Below are 20,290 nucleotides of genomic sequence, written 5' to 3'. Positions count from 1 at the left end.
CTCCCATCAAATCTGGGTATCCCCTGTTCTTTAACAGGCAGACAAAAAAAAAGGAGGAAAAATAACCCCCACGATTAAGACAGGTTTAAAAATTTAATTATACACTGTGTTCTGAAAGAGACAAGCAAGAGAGCATTATATGTGATGGATTTGCCAACAAATGTGAGCAGGGAGCCAAGGTACTGGGGAAAAGGAAATAGACTGGCAGCAAAACCCTTGGAATATTGCTGCTAAAAGCCAAGTCTCAGTGAAGCCCTGCAGCCAAATTTATCCACAGCTTGAATGGAGCTGAATAACGGATTGATCTTTTATAACTGCTGTGGTCCAGCCTAAATTCTTCCTTCTTTGCACAGCTGGAGTTAGAGAGGTGGGGATGCAGCTTCTCAGTTTGCACCTTTCTCCCAACTAAGGCGTGCTCTAAGGAAGAGCAGATTCCCAGCAGCAAGGCAGGCTGGTCCCCCCTCTGTCACACTCACTAAGCCCTAAATATTCCAGAGGACTCTTGGGAAGCTCCAATCACCACACATGGCATGCCCTGTGCAAGGAGGGATCCTAGGAAAGCCACACCTTTGGAGTCAGGACCCTCCATGTGGTTTAAACCCAGCTGTATGATCAGGATGGAAGAATTTCTGCCCTCTGCCCAGCCCTAAGGTGGATACCTGCAGCAAAAGTGGGGCCACTAAGCTAGTCCCAAAATCCTGTGGAGTCAAGGTTCACCTTTTTGAGACCTGTGCCATTTTAAAACCCCTGTGATTTCTGCAGAAACCTGGTTCTGCTGTAGCCCTGAACAGCATCACACACTGGTGGCTCCAGGCACTTGGCCCCATCACAGCAATTTGTGAAGTAGGTAAATGGCCACGTGCACAACAGGCTTTTCCAAGAACAAACTGGACAACACAGATAAACTGGTTCCAGCAAATGGAAGATCTAGCCCTGCAACTGCTGTAGGTAATGAGGAAGGAGGGCTGCAGGTAACCAAAAAGTGGTTCAGGACCTCAAGAGGCTGTGTGCAGGAGGAGCTGAAAGCTTTCTGCTGTGGTAGAAAAGGAAGGACATGGGTCAGCCTGTGCTTTGAGGAGCTCAGCTCCTCCCACAGCAGCTCTGTCATGATGAGCTTCACCTTGGCAGCAAAGAGGCTTATTTAAGGGAGAATCAGCTCATGGCAAAGAAAGATCTTCATCCATCCACATGTAGCAAAGCTGAAAGATCAGTTTGCTGAGAGGGACTGGGCTGCTGGGCAGCACTTTGCAGTGGTTCTCCTCAGCAGCATTACAAGTAAGGCACTTCCAAGTTAGCATTTCTAACCCTGGGGACTTTAGTCTGAGCAACATCCATGCAGGAGGAGGGAGGGTGGCTCTGCTCTGGCTACTCCTCCAGCATTAAACTCCTTCCCAGCACCAAATCTGCATCAAGCCAAGGAGAGGTCAGTCTGCAAAAAAAGCATCAGGATGCTTCAGAGGAAGATGTTGGCAAAGAGAGCTGGAGCAGAGGCACTTCAACCCCCCCAGTTAGCAGGGAGTGTGACTGGGGTCTCACTTTTTCATTTCAGTGTTTTGAGTTGCTGCCTTCTGCAATGCACACACCTGCAGTTTGTTGTGGTTTTGTTTGTGCTCTGTGATGGGGTTTGCAGTGTGTTTGGTTTGTGTTTTCTCTGGGATGAGCAGAGAGGAAGCTGCAGCCTGTGAGCTGTGGGCAGTTTAACACAGGCTGTGCAGCTCAATCCACTTCTGTAATAAGAGTGTTTGCCTCCTGCTAAGGTGTTCCAGCCAAGGTCACTGGAAATAAACACTATGGCCAGGCAGCTTGAGACAATTAACAGAAAGCATAAAGAGAGCCAGTTGGCCCAGGCTGGTCAGATTAGGAAACAACAGCCTTTGTGAGTCTGTGTTCAGAGGAGGGAGGTGTCTTTCAGAAGGAACTTTTGTCAATTCTTGACTGATGCAATCCAGCATGGTTGTACTGAACTCAGGGAAAGATGCTCTTTGATCCTGGCTGCATGCTTGGTAGATATGTGCTGAAGGATTTTTCTGAATTTATTTAGAAACCTGATTAAGATTTCTTTTTTCTTCTGTTTTTTAGTCTCCCTGCAACTAGTTCTCCTATTTTTGGTGATTTTAAGACAGGGAATCAGCTTGTCAAGAGACTATTCCTTGTGTAGGTGTTTTTTGGGGGTTTTTTTTGTCAAGTATCTGGAAACCACAGAGGTCCAAATAAGCCCTGTGGATATCCACAGAAGTTCTCTACCAAGGTGAAAATCTCTCTGACAGGCTGAATAAAGCACAATGAGTTCAGCAGCAAAGGCTGGTGGTGGAAATCCCTGAAACCAAAAGGTGTTTCCTATAAATGTCTGTGCTAACAGAACCTTGTGCAGGGGAATAATTTTAATCAAGCTGGGTCTGGGAAGCCAGGATGTTTTTTGACTTAACCTGAAATGTGTTTTGTCTTCCTTTTGACCAGAGGTCAGGAAAAGACTCAGTAGTAAAAAAACTGCTGGCAACAGAGGCACCTCTCTTCTGGCTTTATGATCACTGGGCAACCAGGCTTAAATGTTGTGGGAGCAAGTTCCACCAGCTTGTTTCCAACCATGGTAGGTCCTGAAATAGCAGGCATCAGACCTATGACTGGTTCTTCGACCTAGCAGTGCTATTTTGGCAGCAGGCCCAGGGTTAAACATAACAAGAGTCATTTTCAGTCCTTGCTCCCTTGAAGGTCAGTGGCCCAAATGGTTGGATGTTTGTCTTAGCCGTTTCCAGACAAGGTCTGCATTTTGTAATGATAAGGTAGAATTCAGAGATCCTCGTGTTGGCAATCTTCTGCTGACTCTAATTGGAAAGGAAGCTTTTCCTGAGTAAGGATGTCAGGATTTGGTCAGTGGCAATTTTTAATTGTTTTGACTCTTTTGAGCAGGGAGATTTCTTGTGGTTGCTCTAAAGGATGGCTGCTCCCTTTTACCTCCAGCCCATGAGTTTCACAGGATAGTGCAGCTCCTTCTTAGCTTTAAGCCCATTAAGCCTGGCTTAGCAGAGTCCCCTCTGCCAGGTGAGACTTTGATGTCTGTTCATCTGCTCAGGTCACATGGAAGAAGCAGCCTCCCTCTCAGCAATCACTCTGGCTCACCCTAGCTTGCCAAATGCCTTCTGAGATGAGCCTTGTCCTCTTACAGCTCCCTTAGAAAGCTATCAGAGAGGTCAGCCACAAATTGGTCCCATTTTTTCTGCCAGACCTCTCTGGCCTTGGCTTTCTCATCTGGTAGCATGGCACTGTATCTGTGAGGAGGAGGAAAGTCAGTATCAGGCAGGAGACAAGGGGGCAGCTATTTCAAGAGCAGCACTGAAATGAAAAGGCAGGAGGCAGCTAGAGATTAACCCTTGCAGGACCTGCCTGCACCACACAGGGTAACGTGGTGTGAAAGAGGCAGGAGCTGAGGAATGTGCAGGAAGACTCTGGGCATCACATCCAAAATATTTTTGGACGTTCAGAAGTGTCCAGGTAATAGAAAAAGGGGTTAAGCACACCCAAAGTAGGTGCTAGTTGTTTTCCTGTGTTTCCCAGATGAGTCAGGGCAAACGTTGCAGCAAGTAAAATTTTGGCAGAAATAGACAAGTGATACAAAGATTTCTGCCAAACCCAGAACCAGGTGGTGGGGACAAGTTCACAAAGAATGGGAAAGGAAGAATATACTGAGGCACAGAATCAGAGAAAGCCACTTGAGAACACAGGCAGAGGAGCCTCTGGGCTCCCTGTGTCCTGCCTTTGGAGGAGACACACAGAGGAGATTTTGGATTAACAGAAGCCCAGCTCATGTGGCAGAGGAGACTCTGGGGCCAAAACCCAAATGCAAGCAAGAGGGGTAAGCTGATATTCTCCTTGTGATGACTATGACAAGGTGAGAGAGGTGATGAACTTACTTGATGGAGTTGAGTGCAAGTTGTTTCAGGGTCCTCAGGTCAGCATTCATCCCTCCAATGGCCATGAACACCTCGTAGAAGTCATAGGAGACTCCCTTTGCCCCAAAGATGGGGGGATCATCGGGGCTGATCACCATGGGGTGCCCCTCAGCCATGAGGTCAGCTGCAGGGTGACTCCTCAGGTCAGCTACCAGCAGCAGGACCTGGTGGGGAAGAGAGGGAGACAACACCATGGACTGTCTTGCAAGTTCCCCTGGATAGGAATTTAATTTTTTTTTTTTTTTTTTTTTGACGTGCAGTATAAGGGGGTACAAAGGAAATTAAACCAGCTTGTGTGCATCAAAACTTGTAGCTGCCCCCCAGCTGACCCTCACAGCTCTGGTAACCTCCCTTGCAGTAACCCAGCCACATAACAGCATACCTGGTTGGAGATGGGACAGACTTCCACAGGAATATCCATCTTCAGAGACAAACTTTTGGCTACTGGGTGTTTAGTGAGAGCAAGTCCATGGCCAATCCTGCTGGTATTCAGTAGCAATGCATCCAGCACGTTATTGTCTACAGAGGTGCCCTGCCAGTCTGAGCAGAGATAGATAAGGGTCACTGCAGTGCTGTGAGGAAATAAAACTGCTAGGTGGTTTTGTTAGATGTCCCAGTTGCTCATGCTCAGAGTTTCCACTGGCACTTTCAGTGATGCAGGGATCTAAATCTGCTCAGCATAGAGATACACACTCATCTCACCTGGATTTAGGTGTTTACAGTATTGCACTTGCAGCTGAGCAATTGTCAATGGAGAGAAGTAACAATTATTGGGGAGTAGCCTGTGCATTAGAATGAGATGTATAGTGGTTAGAAGTGCCTGCTTGGCTGTAAAGGGAGCCCAGCCACAGGGTAACCACACCTCTGGAGATGTCAGCATGCAACACACAAGTTAGACAGGACCCTCAAGGTTAGGATAAATCCCAATACAGACTGAATAATACATTGCAAATAATAATGAGTCTGTTCAGTTAAGACTTGAGTCTGGTTCAAACATTATTTCACCTTAAAATGTAAAATGATGGCTGGGGGACTCTGCTGCTGTTGTGGATGGGAAGTGAGTGCTGTTCCAAGGGGGAAATGGCTACCAGCAATTGCTCCTACATGTCACTCCTTGTCACACCAGGTCAAAGATGCTGAGCAATGTGACACTACAGTCAGAAGCAGGGAGCAGGGAAGGTCAAGTGGGAATGCCACAGCTCCAAACTGGTATGGGGAGGTGCATTGGGGAAACTGTATGCACACACATCCTCTTGACACAGCCAGCAAGCAAGCCAGGCTTGCTGCTTCTGCTCTTTGCAAGATTTCAGCCTTGCCTCTGCAAGCAGTAACAAGCCTCGAGTTCTCATGCTCACCAGTCTCCCCAGCATGGAAGAAGTATGGCAAGTTGACCCCCATGGAGTATGGGATGGTCAGGGCATCCTTCAGGTCCCACAAAGAATGACCTTCATCCTCATCACCAACCTGGGGGAAAGCAGAAAGGTGTTTTTGAGCACGCTTGGGAGGATGGTGGGACTTAGAGCTCTTTATAAATGAGGTGCCAGCTGTGCTGAAATTACAATGCTGTGGGGTAGGGAGCTGATTCTTTCAGGGGATTTTGTCAATTACCCTGAACAAAATCCTTAGCTGGAGGATTTGCAATTCATTAACACTGATTTCAGCACAGCAGCAGAGGTTCTGGCTCTGGTGTACAACATATGCCAGGCTGTGTTTGTGGCTCTATCACCAGAGGTTAATGTGAAGCCCCAGAAGAAATACAGTTACCAGGTCGAAGCCTGCCAGGGTGTCTGGGAAGCTGGCTCTGAGTGCCATGGCAGTGAGGATGGCTTCTTTAATCTGGGAAACGTTCAGCATCCTAGAGAGGGAGAGAGAGAAAGCACTGGCTCCCATGGGCTGCCTTCTCGGGGCTGGAGTTGTGAAACAGGCCCCCAGGGGTATTTCCAAAATGCAAGTTGCTCCTGAATCTGACAACCAGCCTCAGGTCTCTAGAGGAACAGCAGTAGAAAATTGATATTATGAAAGGAAACCCATGAATGACCAGGAAATGCCTGGCTAGACCCTGCTGTCACTTGAGTTGAGACATGCTTGTCTAACTCACTGGCTTTTCTATTTGCCAAGCAGGGAAGGGAACACAACAGTGTGGAGAGAAAATGTTTAATTTTTTTTCTTTCCTCCTGGCTGTTTTGTTGGGAGGTGAGGCAGTAACTTCATTTCAAGTGAATGAAATGACTTAAACTATCAGCCTTCAACTTCCCGGTGCATTTTGCAGGCTGTGCCCACAGTCAGGCTGGCCAGAGAGGCAAGGCAGCTCTGAGCTGGAGAGGGCATTGTGCCAAGGCAGTGCTGCTGAGGGGTCTGCCCTACTTGCTGAGGATTACCTCACATGGCTTCATGGCATCTGGCTGACTTGGAGAGCAGCCCTGCGGGCACACCGTGCAAGGGGCACGGCAAGTGCCATCCTGGGCTCTGCTGTCACTGCCCCGGGCTCTGCAGGGATGGGGAGAGCATGCAGGCAGGGCTTGGACATGCACACAGGGCTCATTCCCCCTCCCAGGGCTCAGGGGTGCTGGGTTTGCACGTACACAGATTTATATAGACGAGTTCTCACCCCCAGCCTTTCACACGTGCCAGGGAATGTTTCAGGAGTCAGCACCCCGGCTCTAACAACACGTGTGGGCATTGCCAGCCAACTTTGGCATTCCAGCCCAGCCCTCTGGGAAAGCACAGCTGAGCTTAGCCCTGCTCAGCCTCTACCTGTGTGCTGCAAATATAATCTTGGCTCCAACAAAGTCTGGGTGCTCCTTCACGAACTGCCTGGTCACTTCCCGGTAGGTTGCCACAGACCATGATTTGTCGTGCAGGGTGCCATCCAGCTCATACACCTGCAGCACGTGAGAAGCAGTGTTAGAAGAGGTGTTTTACTGGGAGGAATGAAGTGACAAAAACCTTGGGAGAAGCAGAGGCTGCAGTCCTGAGAGCAGGGCAGGGACACTACAGCAGTAAAATCTGTGCAGAATGTTTTCTCCTTCAAGCCTTTGCCAGCTGGCAAGAACCAAGGAGAGGGTTTCCTCCTTCCTATGTGACACAAGTCTCTCTGTGTTCAGACATGGCCAGAGGAGACCCTGACCCCTTCCTGCTGCCTGTACCCAGGGCAGGAGTGTTGTGTCCAGCTGTCTGGCAGCTCTGTGCCTTGCAGTGGCAGTCTGTCAGCCCAGGCAGCCCCAAGGCACACCATGGCTGGGCTGCTGCTCCCCTCTGCCACAGCTTTGCTCCATGACCTTCAGTCAGTCATTCAGCCCTGCCCTGCTTTCCCAGGTCTCTGGCTGCAAACTGGGAAGAATAATCCTTTTGGCATGCTCTGTCTCATCAGCTTGCTCTGGGGGTTCCTCACTACTGGGGCTGTTCTCAAGGTTTTGCCCTGGTTTCAGCAGGGGTGGAGACCCTGAATGCCCCATATCCACTCCTGCCTGGAGTCACAGCAGCATCAGCTCTCCTCTCACCCTTCTCCCCATTATTTTTTCTGTCACCTTTCTCCTCCAGCCTTCAGCTGCTCCACTCCACCCCCTAACTCCCTCTCTGGTGCTGTCCCTTGCAGGGACATCACACTGTGGTGTCCCCCTTGCAGGCACAGCAGCTGTGGGGCAGCTGCAGATGCTCAGAGGGAATTTTCCCCAGCTGCAGCCCATGGGAATGTGAGACTTTACACAGCTGAATCTGCAAACACAGCTGGGCTTAGGGGGGCTTTTGCACAGTGTTTGCTGTTGCACACTAAATCCCAGTTTTCATTTACTTTACCTCAGGGGCTGCTCCTGGCAGGCTTTGCTGCAGGGAGAGCTTTTGCAGAGTCAGCTCTGCTGTCTGAGCCCCGTGGAGGATCTCCAGCCACACGAGCATCTTGCTATTCCCATCACACCCTGCTCCCCTAGACTTTCCCCATGAAGCATTTCCCTGCCCTCTCACCCCAATTTCAGCCTGGCTGTCCCTTCTCTGCCCTCCCTGCCCTCCATCCCAGCGTGGCTGCAGCTCCTGACATTCCCTGTGTTTTGTGTTTTTTTGACATTTTGACATTGCTGTTATCTTCTCTTTCCAGGTACCCCAAAAACAGGTGGTGGCTAAATTCAGAGCAACCCCAGCAAAGTAAGATACATGTAAGTTTTGTAGATTTCCCCACATCCTTTTTTTTTTTTTTACCCCTTTGCAATACATCCTTCTGCTCTCAGGCACTATAGACTGACAGAACTCCCACCCCCACAGTCCTGCATGGAGCTGGGCTGTAGAATTGAATGGGAAAGGTGTGTCTGCAGTGACAAAATTGTCACTGGGAAGGTGGGAACACGTAGGGTGGTGTAGTCTGCCTGGGGAGGCATTAGGGCAGAGTGGGTTTGTAGGACAATCTGACCAGCTCTGGGTGAATGCAGGGAGAAAGACTTTCAACACCAGATTCTGGTGCAAATGGCAATGAAAGGAGCAGCTCCTACTTCATACACACAGCCAAAATTTTAGGTTGTCTGCAAATTGTGGAAGGTTGTGCTTTGCCAATTGATTGACTCACCTATTCACAGTAACCATTCTGAAATAAGCTGAGGATTTAAAATAACTATTCCAGAGTAAGTCTTCATTCAAGACAGGAAATTTGTTCAGAGTAGCTGCCACAGAATAGGTGATTCTGCTGCAGAAAAAACTGAGTTACATCTTCCCAATGAGCAAGATTTTGACACAGCTCCTAGTCTGACTGTACAATGTAGTTTTGTGCCTGTGTCACAGCAGGTATCTCCCTTAGCCATTAAGAACAAAGAATCTCTCCTTTTCAAGCCCTTGCCTATGCAAATCTGCAAGAAAGACATTTGAATATGATCAAGGTTTTCCAGCATCCTTAGAAGGGCAGGTATGCAAACACCCAAAAACTGAATTCAAGATAGGGCTTGAGAAAAGCCATGGAGAAATAAGGATTTAAAGGAGTGCTGGAGAAGCCAAACCCCACGTACCTGAGGCAGGATGGCTCTTATCTCAACATACTGTATGTTATCTTCATACAGCTCCAGCAGCCCCTGGTAGAAATAGGCCCTGAACACAGGTGCATAGCAGATCAGTCCAGAGGCAGTGAGAAAGATCTCTTCAAACCTTTTCCAAATCAAAGTCTGAGAGGGGTAGGCCAGCTCAGGGGCATCTGTCACCAGGGTCAGGTTTCTCAGCAAGCTGTAGAAAAGGGAGAAGAGAAGGAATGAGGAGAGCAAACAGAGGCTGTTGGCACTGCAGTACAACAGGCATAACAGTGACTGGGGCAACTAGGAAGCATTCAGGTCATTTTTCTGCCACCTGGGTTTACTCCTCTAATGGCTGGCACAGATTTTGTGGGATACATTTGTAAGCAGGGTAGGAGTAGGTGCTTAAAACCTGCCCCTCAGTTTTTCAAGGAACAGAGTTACAAAAGCAAGCATAGTGCTTTTATATCAATTATATTCTACCCAGGGTGCCCCTAATCTGAAGGTAGGATGCTCATTACTCCTGCAGGCAATATGTTTTCCCAAGGATCTTCAGTGCACATCAGATGTCACAACACTTGGCCCTCTGTTCAGCACCTAAAAGGCAGACTGAGTTTATAGAGATGCCACATACTGGGTCACCACCAACCTGCTTGCTGAGCCCATAAATTGCCCTGGTACCTTTGTATTGTCAAAATATGCCATCTGAAAAAATGCAAGGGGGAGACAATTCTGACTCAGAAATCATTTTTCCCCACCAGTGAGAACAAGGCTGATGCCCTGCCTGCCTTGCTGATAGCTACTTCAGGGAAACAGTTGATAAGAATCTGCTAAGAATGAAAAGTCCTGGCTTTTCCTTAGTGTGATGGAAATGTATTTATTTCCTCCATGCACTCAGCTGGCACATAAGCCTCTTTCAGAAATCCAGGGAGACAGTGGGTAGTTTTATCAGAGTTTAAGGGAGCCAGTAAATTGCAAGATTATCTAATTGTGGGTGACAGCTTGCATTTAGGACAGGGTGAGCATCTGTGCCACAGCACCATCCTCTGCCAAGCTGATAGCCTTCATCCCACCTGAAACCCTGCCTCTGGCAACATCCCTCCTTCTTCCACCTGAAGAGCAGTTCATAATAAATTTCTCTAAATTTCTCCTACCAGTGGGCAAAGTCTAAATAGTAATGCAGGAGTGACTAACTTTATTCCTGGATGGACAAATGGAAGCAATTACAAAAACCTACAGATGTTTTGGTGCTGGCCCAGTGCTTATCTCTTGCCAGGGGCTAAGCAGGTTCAGACAGAAATACCTTCAGCCATGCTTCAGCTTTCATCTGATTATATTGTTTCCCCTCAATAACAGCTACTGATCTTTAGTAAAGTTTCCTGTTTGATGTCTTGGTCCCCATCCTCGTGCAGTGCTCTGCTCTGTTATATGGGAGGTGTGGCTTTGATTTGTGATCTTATTATCTTCATCCAGGACACTTCTGCGGATGGAATTAAACCCCCACAGCACCCCTACAGATGTAAAATGTGATCTGGTCCAAATTCATAAACTAAGACATCCTGGACAGATATGCCTTTTGAATCCCTTCATCCTGCCCATAAAACAGAGCCAGTTCCCCCAGGATTTGCCTGATGTTTCACTCTCTAAGGATTCTTTTCCAGGGACTGACTGCTATTTCATTTCTTCCTCACTCTGTTCATTTCTTTGCCAGGAACAATTTTAGAAGCAAACCTGTAGGTAAAAGAGATGCTACTAATGTTAAGGATGAGACTTTAAATGCTCAACAGCCAGGAAAATTCAGAGTTAAGGTTTCCACAGCAACTTGGGCTCTGCCCTGCCATGCATTACAATGGGGGTTTTGGTGCCATTCTCACAGGACACTGGGCACCCCCAGCCACTTTTCAGCAGTCCATGGGAGCAGAGAAGACCGAGCTGGACCACAGCAGGAGGCAGCAGGGCATCATCACCTCGGAGCCAGGGATGCAGGAGTCAGAGCATCCTGAAGGTGCTGATGCACCTGGGGAGTGGCACAGAGGGTGTGCTGCGGCTCAGCAGGGAGGTTTGGCGTGGGAAGAGCTGGGGAAAAGCCATTCTGCCCTTCCCTCGTGGCCGAAGGCAGCTCCCCTGCAGCTCGGCACCTGCCCGCAGCCGGGAGCCGAGCGGTGCCGCTCCAGCGCCCAGGGAAAAACCTCCCCGTGGATCAAACAGCCCTGCAAGCCCCATCTCGCCACTCCAGGCAGCTCTGGCTCAGATCAGGGTGGGTGATATTCGGGCTCCCAGCACGTTCTGCCCCTGTCCTGTGAGAGAGAGCTCAGCTCCTCCAGCAATGAGCGCGCACAGTGAGCGGGGCTCTGCTCGCTGCCTCTAAATCTGGCTGTGCAAACTCCTGGTTGTTTATTTAGCCTGTGCTCTTGGGCTGGAAACAGCCATAAATCCCCACACCACCCTGCTCCTAAAAGCACATAAATCAAATTGTACTTCTCTTTATAATCCCCTCCCCTTTGAGACTGATTATTGATCCTTACAACTGTTGAAGATTTATTGCATAATAGTGATCCATCCTTGATAACCAGATAATCTCCTAAGGGTTTGGGGGCTTTTGCCATCAGTAGCTCATGCAGATGAAGCAAATACATTCATAAATACTTTTTTTTTTTTTTTTTTTGCTTCTTTTCTAGAATGGACATTCACCAGTGATCAGGTGCAGACTACAAATAGCCTTCCATGTCATGTCATATATGCACTGAACAATGCTATTGCAATGCATATGCCCAAAGGGGCACAGCTAAAATGACCAGCCAAGGATTATTTATTTTCAGCTGTGGGTTTGCTTTCCCTTTTCCTGCGTTTTTTCCCCGTTTTCTTTCCCTGTGCTATATAATACAGAAGTGAAAGGTTTTGTTGCCTTGTTTTTAAAGGGGTTCTTTTTCCTGCTCCTTTTTCTGTTCTTGATGGGTAATTATGCCCCTCTCCTCACTGTACTACCTAAATGTCTTCCAGTGGTGCATTAAATAGTGTGACTAACATCTGTCACATGTGGTTCATTCCCTTTCTCTCGCTCTCTCTCATCCCCTCTTCTTCTCCCCAAGGGGAGACTTGTGGAGGGAGCAGAGTGCTTTGTTTCTGCAGTGGATTTTTATTCCTTCTTCCCCCCTCATGCTGCCCTATTTTTCTGTGAGATAAGGCAGTCAGAGGACAGGGAGGGGAAGGTGATGGCAGCCCGGGCAGCCGCCAGCACCCAGGGGAGTTGTCCCTGCAGCCTCAGCCGTGGTGTCAGCTCCCTCTCAGATGACTTCATCTGGTGATAGAGAGCTCTGCTGGGCACAGCCTCAATCCTCAGGCTGCTGGTGGGGGGTGTGTGGTATTTTACAAATATCTGGAATGTCAATGCTCCTTCCCTGAATATCTGCCTCGGAGATGGCAGCCGTTATGTTGCTTCTTGAGGGAAAGGATGACATTCTCTGTATCCTAATTGATGGTGAAGAAAATAAGTGAGGATTGTTTTTCCTTTCAAGTATGACAGCAAAATTCCCTTCCTTTTGCTGTCCCTTGGCCTGTGGTCCCCTGGCTCTCCTAACAGCATCCTTTTGGAGGCTTACCAGTTACACAATCCTCAGGGGTCTTGGCCCAGGAGATGTGTGTTTTGAATAGGAATGGTTAGGCCTCCTCTTGGTGGAAACAAAAAAAAGGAGTCCTTCCAAAGCACACACACACAGGTATATATACCTAAAAATGCAAGCAGCAAAAATCAAGCAGATTCCCCTTTCTTCCACACCTTCCTGGTCAGAAATGCTGTATGGTGAAAGAGGTGCAGCTCCTCAGAAACGTTTCCACTGTTCCTTCACGTTTGCTGATCCACCCTGTCTTGCATGAGAGCCCTTCCCTGCTGCCATAATCCCTGGACACTTCCTTGAAGCCACCCAACTATCCATCCGTCCTTTCCTCTGACATCTGCTTTCTCTCAGCTTGTCAGTGCTCAAGGGCAAAGAGGAGTGCAGGAGAGAGGTAGCCTGGGATGCACATGTTCCAGAGACTGGGAGGGTTTCCAGAAACTGAGAAGCAGAACAGATTGGGGCCTATTTCTGGCTAGAGACCTATTTCCAGACGGCCAAAAGCATTCCTAACCCCTAGACTAGTGCCCAGGGATTAGATGAGAACAGGAGGGGAAGTGGCTCGGTGTGGCTGTTGTTGGTGTGTTTGCACATTATGTGCAATGACTCCTCTGTGATTTTGTGGTGATGAGCACAGAAGGGCAGGAAATGAAGGACAACATACTCAAATGGGTAAGTGAGCACCCAGGATGCCAGAGATCCAAGTTTGTCCTTGGCTCTGGCATGTGTTTGCTGAGAAAAATAATTTCATTGGTTTCCCCTCCACATTTGGGGAGACCCTTGCAGTGAGTCTCTGCCTTGTGTCCCTGTGCAGTGCCTGCCACTCTGACCTGTGGCCACTAAACACTGTCAGACCAATGCAAAAGAAGAGGAATATGGCAATTTGGCTCTGAAAATGGGTGTTTCCACACAGGAACAGAGGGGAACCCAGTGCACAGCCCCAGACACCCAGGTGTACAGGATGCCCTGCCCTTTAGCCTCTGCCAGAAAGTGGCATCATGCCATGGAAACACAACTGAAACAAGTGCAATGCAGGGTTGCTCCTGAAACACTTTCTAAATGCCCAGTGCAATTGCTTGGGCTTTAAGGAAGTGAAGCTGTTTCAAAATCCAATCCCTTGCACATTATTTGTGGGTGTCCTGGTGTGGTTGAAAAGAGGTGGTGCTGTCATTTTTCCTTCCTCATCACACCCAGCAGAAATGGGAGGGAGCTAATGGGGAACCAGTTTTCTCTCTGGAAGACAGAGATAAGTGATTTCTCTCTGGATTTGATTTTGTCCATCATCAGGGCAGTTGAGCCTCAGGATATAAAAGGTCAAGAGCCCAGGGTCTGGCATCACTTTCTGCTTCCCTTCTCCATAAGAGAGGGATGGTGGATGCCCTGGGGAGTCAGACCCCTCTGCCCTGCCCATTGCTGGTTCTGGGGAGGGAAGGCAATACCATGCCAAAAAAAAGTCTGGAAGCTCCTCAGCTTCCCAGCCTGACCTCCTTCCTAGATCTGCAGGGCACAGAGCCCAGACAGCTTCCAGCTCATTTAGAGTTAAAAGGTCTCTATTTAAGAGCACACAACCTCACTGAAGAGCACTGCAGTAAAACCCACCAAGTTTCACTTCAGAAATGCTGGAATTAGGGTCATCTGCATTGCCTTAATCCATCCCTCTGCTTTTGTGTTGGCATGGCAATCCTGCCTGTCATTGCATGACACCCCACACTCTTTTTTCCTGCAGACCCAGCCAGCCCCTGGAGCACCAGGGACAGCAGTGCCCTCTGAATGGATGGCTACTCAATATTTTCCTTTGTCCTCATCGCTCAGTGTCTGCCTTCATGCATTATTTAGTGTGCTCTCTCCAGCCCCCCACACACCACGGCAGAGCTGCATGCTTCCTCTTGGCCTTTCCAGCAGGGCTTTGTCCTGGGATCAATGGCCCTGGATGGGGAGATAGGATTCTGTCTTCCCATCATCACTGGGGAGCCAGGCTCTGCCCAGCCACCTGCAAGTGAATCAATGCCAGGTGGTTCAGACCAGCCAGGACCTGATAAAAGGCTGCCAGCAGCAAAGGTGTGATGCCCTGGGGAGCACCTGGGCAGCTGCAGGAGCCTTGCCTGTTAGCAGGAGGGTGTTTGAGGGCAAGGAGCCCCAAAACCAGGCAGGGGTTCTGGGTGTGGGGGTCCTTGGCTCAGCCAGTGCCCAGGACAGGAGCACACAGCTCCTGGTGCCTGAGGGGCCTGTTGGGAATAAGCACCTCGTGCTTCCAGGTGGGTGCCAGATTTTTGGCATGGTATTGCCTTTCCTCCCCAAAACCAGCAATGAGGCAGAGGAGTCTGACTCTCCAAGGCATCCACCATCCCTCTCTTACGGAGGTTCAGGCCTCAGAAAACAAGTTTGGTGTTTGGAGAGTTGGGTTGGGTTTTTATTTTGGGAAGTTTAAGGGTTTTGGTAGTGCAGTAATTAACATAAATAGTTTGCCCAACTTCTTGCTCTGAATCAAAATTATGACTTTGCAAAGGGCTTTTCTGCTTTTGGGGAGAGCCTGTTCATCAGTTACCTGGCTTCCTCATCCAGTTTTTGAATTCCTCACTGGGTGAGGCACCATGCAGCCCTGTCCCACATTGGGAGCCCATTCAGCCTGATAAAACTACTTAGGCTATTGTCCTCAGCATGTCTGCACAGAAAAATTCAGTTTTTATGCTCCCTCACTTTAGCATACTTAATGCAGCACCTTCAAGCTCTTACATTGCTGTTTCCTTTTTCACAGCCCTAAATGGAGCTCCTCACTTCCAGAGCAGCAACAAAACTGGAAAGCTGGACCAGAAATGACACTGCTGGCCACACAGGAGGAAAAGCAAGAGGCTGCTGGTGACCCCTGTTGACTCGCTGTGTTGGGTTGATGTGGCCAGAAATGTGAATTCTGTCCCCATGTGTTAAAACCCGGTGGGGCAGTGACCCTGATCTCCATGGCACATACTATCTGCTAATGGACCAACTTTAAGATAAGGTGAGGCAATCATCTTTATCTTTTCCACAGCCCATCCTCCCTCCAGGGAGATCTCATCTGCTGCTGGCCCATTCAGTCCCAGGGCATGACTGATAAAATTCCATCATCCCACTGGGAGATGCTCCAGCCAGGGGAGGAGCCAAGCCTTTCCTACCTAGGTAAAAACTGACATTTTGGTCAGCAAATTACTTTCTTTCCACTGGATTCCAGAGGAAAGCCAGACCTTTCCACATCATCCCTGGACCTTCAGAGGAAACTGCACCTTCTCCAGGAGCACTGCTCCAGCTGAACCACATCTGCCACTGCAGGAGGATGCAGCCACCATTGAATGGGACTGTGCCAACACCCTGACTGACTGACGGGTGTCAGCTTGGATTCTGACTCTGGCAGGGTTGGGATTGTTCTTTGTAACACTGCATTTCTATTTTAATTTTCCTACTGAAGAACTTTTATTCCTAATTCCCCTATCTTTGCCTGAGAGCCCCTTAATTTCAAAACGATAATAATTTGGAGGGAGGGGGTTTACATTCCCCATTTCAAAGACAAGCTCCTGCCTTTGTCAGACCCCTGTCCTTCCCCCCAGGTGACTCACCCTCTGTCGAAGTCGGCGGGGTGGCTGAGCCGAGCGCGGTAGGAGCGCAGCAGCTCCCACGGGGAGCACTGGGGCGGCCGGCGGGGCGGGCGCGGCCACGAGAAGCGGAACCGCACGGAGCCCGAGCGGGTGAAGCAGATGTAGCAGTCGGGCAGGTAGGAGGCATTGTACACCAGCCAGCCCACGCTCAGCATGGCAAAGTCGTGCAGGTGGAGCACAGCGCCTGGCGGGGGGTAAGGACAGCGCGGTGAGATCAGGGTGGAAGGTTTAACGGGTTAACAGCTCGTTTGTCCGTCCGTTCTGTTTGTCTGGGAATGCTGTGGGTGAGTTCTGCCCCCAGGCTGGAGGATGTGCCCCCTCCACAGCAGACACTGGGCAGGCAGAGCGTGACAGCTCCCTGGGAGCACAGGGAGCAGGGAAATCAATAGGGAGCTCTGCTGCTCCACTGGGATGGAAAATGCTCCAGGTTATTAAAGGTCTTTCAGACAGACTTTGCTGTGAGCTGGCTCAGGCCCCACTGATTTAAAGAGAAACTCACAGCAGTTTACAAGGCATGCTGGCTGAAGCACACCTGAAGCCAAGCTCTGTGTCTAAGCTGTTTGGATCCCAGCTTCAATTTCTGTGTCTAGTCCATGTCTCTTCTTTCAGCTGTCTGGAACCAAAATCCCAGCCCACGTTACTCTGGGGAATTGCACTCAGATGCAGACATACAATTTACTTCTGTGCCTTATCAAAAGCATGCTTGCTTACCCTGTGCATCTGCTGCTGGCCAGCACCAAGGGCCTCTGGGGCACTCTGTTATTGTGCAGGATGTTGGCAGCTGCCAGTCTTCCTGGCACAGCAAGCATCCTCTGTGTGCTCACCTTCCTTATCATTTCATTCTGCTGAAACCTCTCCTTTTCCAAAGGCTCCTGGTGTTATTGGTGCTTGAACTAAGCCTCAGCTTTGTAAAGGGAAGATACTGTGAGAGCTGAAGTCTTAGATATGTATTTTATTAGTCTAGGGGAGACCTCTCAGTCAAAGTGGCTTTGATGCCCTTAGGGGTAGAGGGAGAACATGAATAGCAAGAGCAAGACACAAGACTGGTATGTATCTGACATTAGATTAAGTTCCAGAGTATAATTTATAGTGGACTAACCTAATATAGACTCTAATGTCTATGATCTCCCTCTACAGAGGGTCTGGCTGCAAAGATGCTGAGGAGCTGTGGTTGCTGCTCTCAGAGAGCTGGGGCACCAGACTGGGCTTGCTGCAGCTGTCTGACCCTCCTCTGGCTGGCAATGTCACCTTCTTCCCTATGTGAGCAGCAACAGACATCACAATAGAGCTGGAAACAGCAGGAACTCCCAGGGGCTCTGATCAAGCCCTTGCAAACATCACAAGAACCCATTTAAATGTTGCCTGGATTCAAAAGTGTTAATTATTTGGTTTTACTCCCACTTGGTATCAATGATACTGGAGGGGAAGAGGGGAGTACTTTTAAATTCCTAGCTGTTCAATTTAGCCATGAAAGGATAATGACATTTCTGACATACTGATTGTTTATGGTACCAGATTAGGATGCTGCAAGACTGGGATCTGCATCCCACAGTGGACACTGGGAGGGAGAAGTTGGGAAGATTGCTCAGGGCCACTTCCCATCTGGCCATGAACACTTCCAGGGATGGGGCAGCCACAACTTCTCTAGAAAACCTGTTCCCTCTGAGGTAATTTCTAATTTTGAAGTAATTACTAATTTCTAATCTAAATCTTTCCTCTTTTAATCCAATACTGATGACCTTGGTCCTGTCACTAGCTGCCTGTGTAAAAAGTTGCTCTCTCTCCCTTTTATAAGCTCACTTTAAGTGCTGGAAGTACACAGGCTTTGACTTGTACACAACAAGCAAAGAAAATCAATATTTCTGTGTTAGAGATAGCCCCTTCCTCCTCTAGTGCCCCAGACTTTCCAGCAGACTTGTACTACAGAACCACCTGCAGAAACACTTTCTGGGGGATGCAATGCTTTTGGCTAAGATGCAGAATAAGACAAGGTTGGTAGCCTGTTTCTGGAATGTGTATGTGGGAAAGAGAGGCCCTGGCTGGAGCATGCTGAGAAAATGGGGATGTCTGTTGTTTCTTGTTGTCTTTGCTTCCTCTTGCCCCTTCTCCACTCTTGAAAGACTTAGGGATCCATATTGTAAGTTAAACCAAATGCCACAATTGCTGGAAATGTGTATTCATCCAATCCATCCCCCTCTTCCTCTCTCCCCCTACCCCATCCCTGAGCTTGCAGTCAAGGCTTTTCCTGGAACCCAATGAGCACAATTTACAGCTCTCATAAGCTTGTCTCCCACATCCTGTGTTTTGTCCCAGCTCAGAAAGCAAAAGATGAGCAAGGATGGGTGAGGTGAGGCTCCTTAAGCCAAGCCTACCTTTTGGCATCTGCTTTAAGATGCTGAACACTGGGCTCTGATCAATGAGGCTTTTTGCTCTGAACAAGTGCATGCTTGGAGGAAACTGTCCTGTAGTTATGGCTGTTTCCACTTCCTTCTTCTTGAGGTTTACCAGCTTTGTGCTGAGCAGCTGCTCCTGCCTGCTCAGCACCAAGTTGCCTCCTGTCTGATGGGATTTCTCCTCCTGCATCAGGGAGTCCCGGTCCTTCCAGAGGGGGCTGGGAAGGCAGAGGGAAGCCAGGCTCAGCAGAAGGGATGCCAGCCTCAGGCCTTGCCCACGGGGAGGTTTCATCTCAGAGCTGCACCTTGACAGGGAGGAAAGACTGAGGCATTAGCAGAGGTCAGAAAGTGGCACCTCAGCAATGGGGTGTGAATGGGATGGCCCATGCTGCAGGAGCAGCGGGGTAATGGGATGCTCAGCACTGGCAGGAGCACCAGGTGTTGCCTGAATTTAGGGCTCATGGATCAGCACAATCCCTGTGGCTGCTGACTGCACACAGCAAGGCTGGGTAGGGCAGAGAGATACTGCTCCTTGGATCATGCACTAAGCAAAGGGTTCATCCAGTGCCTGCAGGCAGCCAAAACCCAGCCCTGGAATGGGGGATTGGTGGCATCAGGATGCTGTCTGCAAGCTGGGATGGAGCCCTCGTTGTAAGGGGTGCTGGCTGTGCTGATCATGTCCAGGTAAGGCTTGAGCCAATCAGATCCTGCTTCCCTCCAATTGAGAGAAGATCCTGTTGCACCCTTTTAGTATATTCCAACTATCTCAAGTTAATTTACAGGCAGGAAACCCCAAGGATTGCTCTGCAATAACAAAGGTGTGTCCTTTCCTTGCAGTTCCCAGGAGAAAAGAGATGGAAATGAGACCATGGGAGCATCACAGGAGACAGGCATATGTGAACTCTGAGAGCTCTCTCCCCCCCACAAAAAAAGCACAACTGCAATACAATCCTTTAACCAGGCTTTAGTGACCCTCCAAGCCAATCTTTCCAGGCTGGAGAAGGGCTAAGAATTATGAAATAATTCTTGTGAATTACATAGAAAGGCTTCTGCTTCCAGACCTGCGGGTCCAGGGGGGAGCAAACAGAGCAGGGGTGCAGCTCCATCCCAGGCCTGGCTCTGAGCTTAGAAAACATCCCAAAGAGAGTGTTCTCCGTGGTGAGACTCCTCACTTACTGTTCTCTGGCATCCAGAGCTGCCGCAGCTGCTGCCCGGGAGAGCGGGGAGCGCTTCTGCCTCCGGCTCTGCCGCGGCTCGGAGAGAGATAAAAATAAAGATCAGCAGCGGGGTCCGTGCAGAGCGAGGCACACGGAGTTCCTCTTCCTGTGCTGCTCGCCCGGCTTCGATTTCAGCCCAGCTGCACAGCTTCATGAATATATAAGGAGGAGGAGGAGGCACGGGAGGTGACGGGGCGGCTGGAGCCGGGCCGGGAATTGGGATGCCCAAAATCGGGGAGACCCCAGGGCACCCCCAGATCCTGCGCAGGGTGGGCTCTTTAAAGCTCTTTAACCCTTCGCTGCCTGGCAGCGAGGGAATCGGGGGGTTGTCCGTGCTGCTTTCCCTGTCAAATATCCCGGGAGAAAGGCTGGGAAACTCAGAATCCCTGCTCGGGCTGTCCCAGCAACACACACAGCATTGGATTTCTAAATGATACAGAGCTTTTAACGCCTGCAAACTCTGCTCGTGGTGCTTTCACAGAGAAAACATAAATTTGTACGAGCTGGTGCTGCT

The 20,290-nt window shown here is 49.3% G+C and overlaps 1 protein-coding gene across 1 annotated transcript; it reads right to left on the bottom strand.

The window, feature by feature from the left end:
• Positions 1–74: 74 nt before the first annotated feature.
• ADA2 (adenosine deaminase 2) lies at positions 75–19,838 on the bottom strand. The gene is made up of 10 exons (XM_056509010.1): positions 19,736–19,838; positions 18,539–18,864; positions 16,128–16,350; positions 8,933–9,143; positions 6,702–6,829; positions 5,712–5,802; positions 5,303–5,411; positions 4,330–4,487; positions 3,909–4,111; positions 75–3,266 (listed from the first exon to the last, which is right to left on the bottom strand). The coding sequence occupies exons 2-10, from the start codon at positions 18,849–18,851 to the stop codon at positions 3,158–3,160; spliced, it is 1,545 nt and encodes a 514-aa protein (XP_056364985.1). The 5' UTR covers positions 18,852–18,864; positions 19,736–19,838; the 3' UTR covers positions 75–3,157.
• Between the last annotated feature and the right edge of the window lie 452 nt (positions 19,839–20,290).

Source organism: Oenanthe melanoleuca, chromosome 1A (genome assembly GCF_029582105.1).
Source record: "Oenanthe melanoleuca isolate GR-GAL-2019-014 chromosome 1A, OMel1.0, whole genome shotgun sequence".
NCBI lineage: Eukaryota > Metazoa > Chordata > Aves > Passeriformes > Muscicapidae > Oenanthe > Oenanthe melanoleuca.
This window is presented reverse-complemented; position numbering and strand designations above follow the sequence as displayed.

Bases quoted from the DNA above. Each gene is read 5' to 3' on its own strand.
- ADA2 (XM_056509010.1), bottom strand. From the start codon at position 18,851: ATGAAACCTCCCCGTGGGCAAGGCCTGAGGCTGGCATCCCTTCTGCTG. The intron at 16,351-18,538 runs GTAGGCTTGGCT...ACCCCCCGCCAG, and splicing joins CTTAAAGCAGATGCCAAAAG to GCGCTGTGCTCCACCTGCAC. The intron at 4,112-4,329 runs GTATGCTGTTAT...CTTCCCCACCAG, and splicing joins TCTGTCCCATCTCCAACCAG to GTCCTGCTGCTGGTAGCTGA.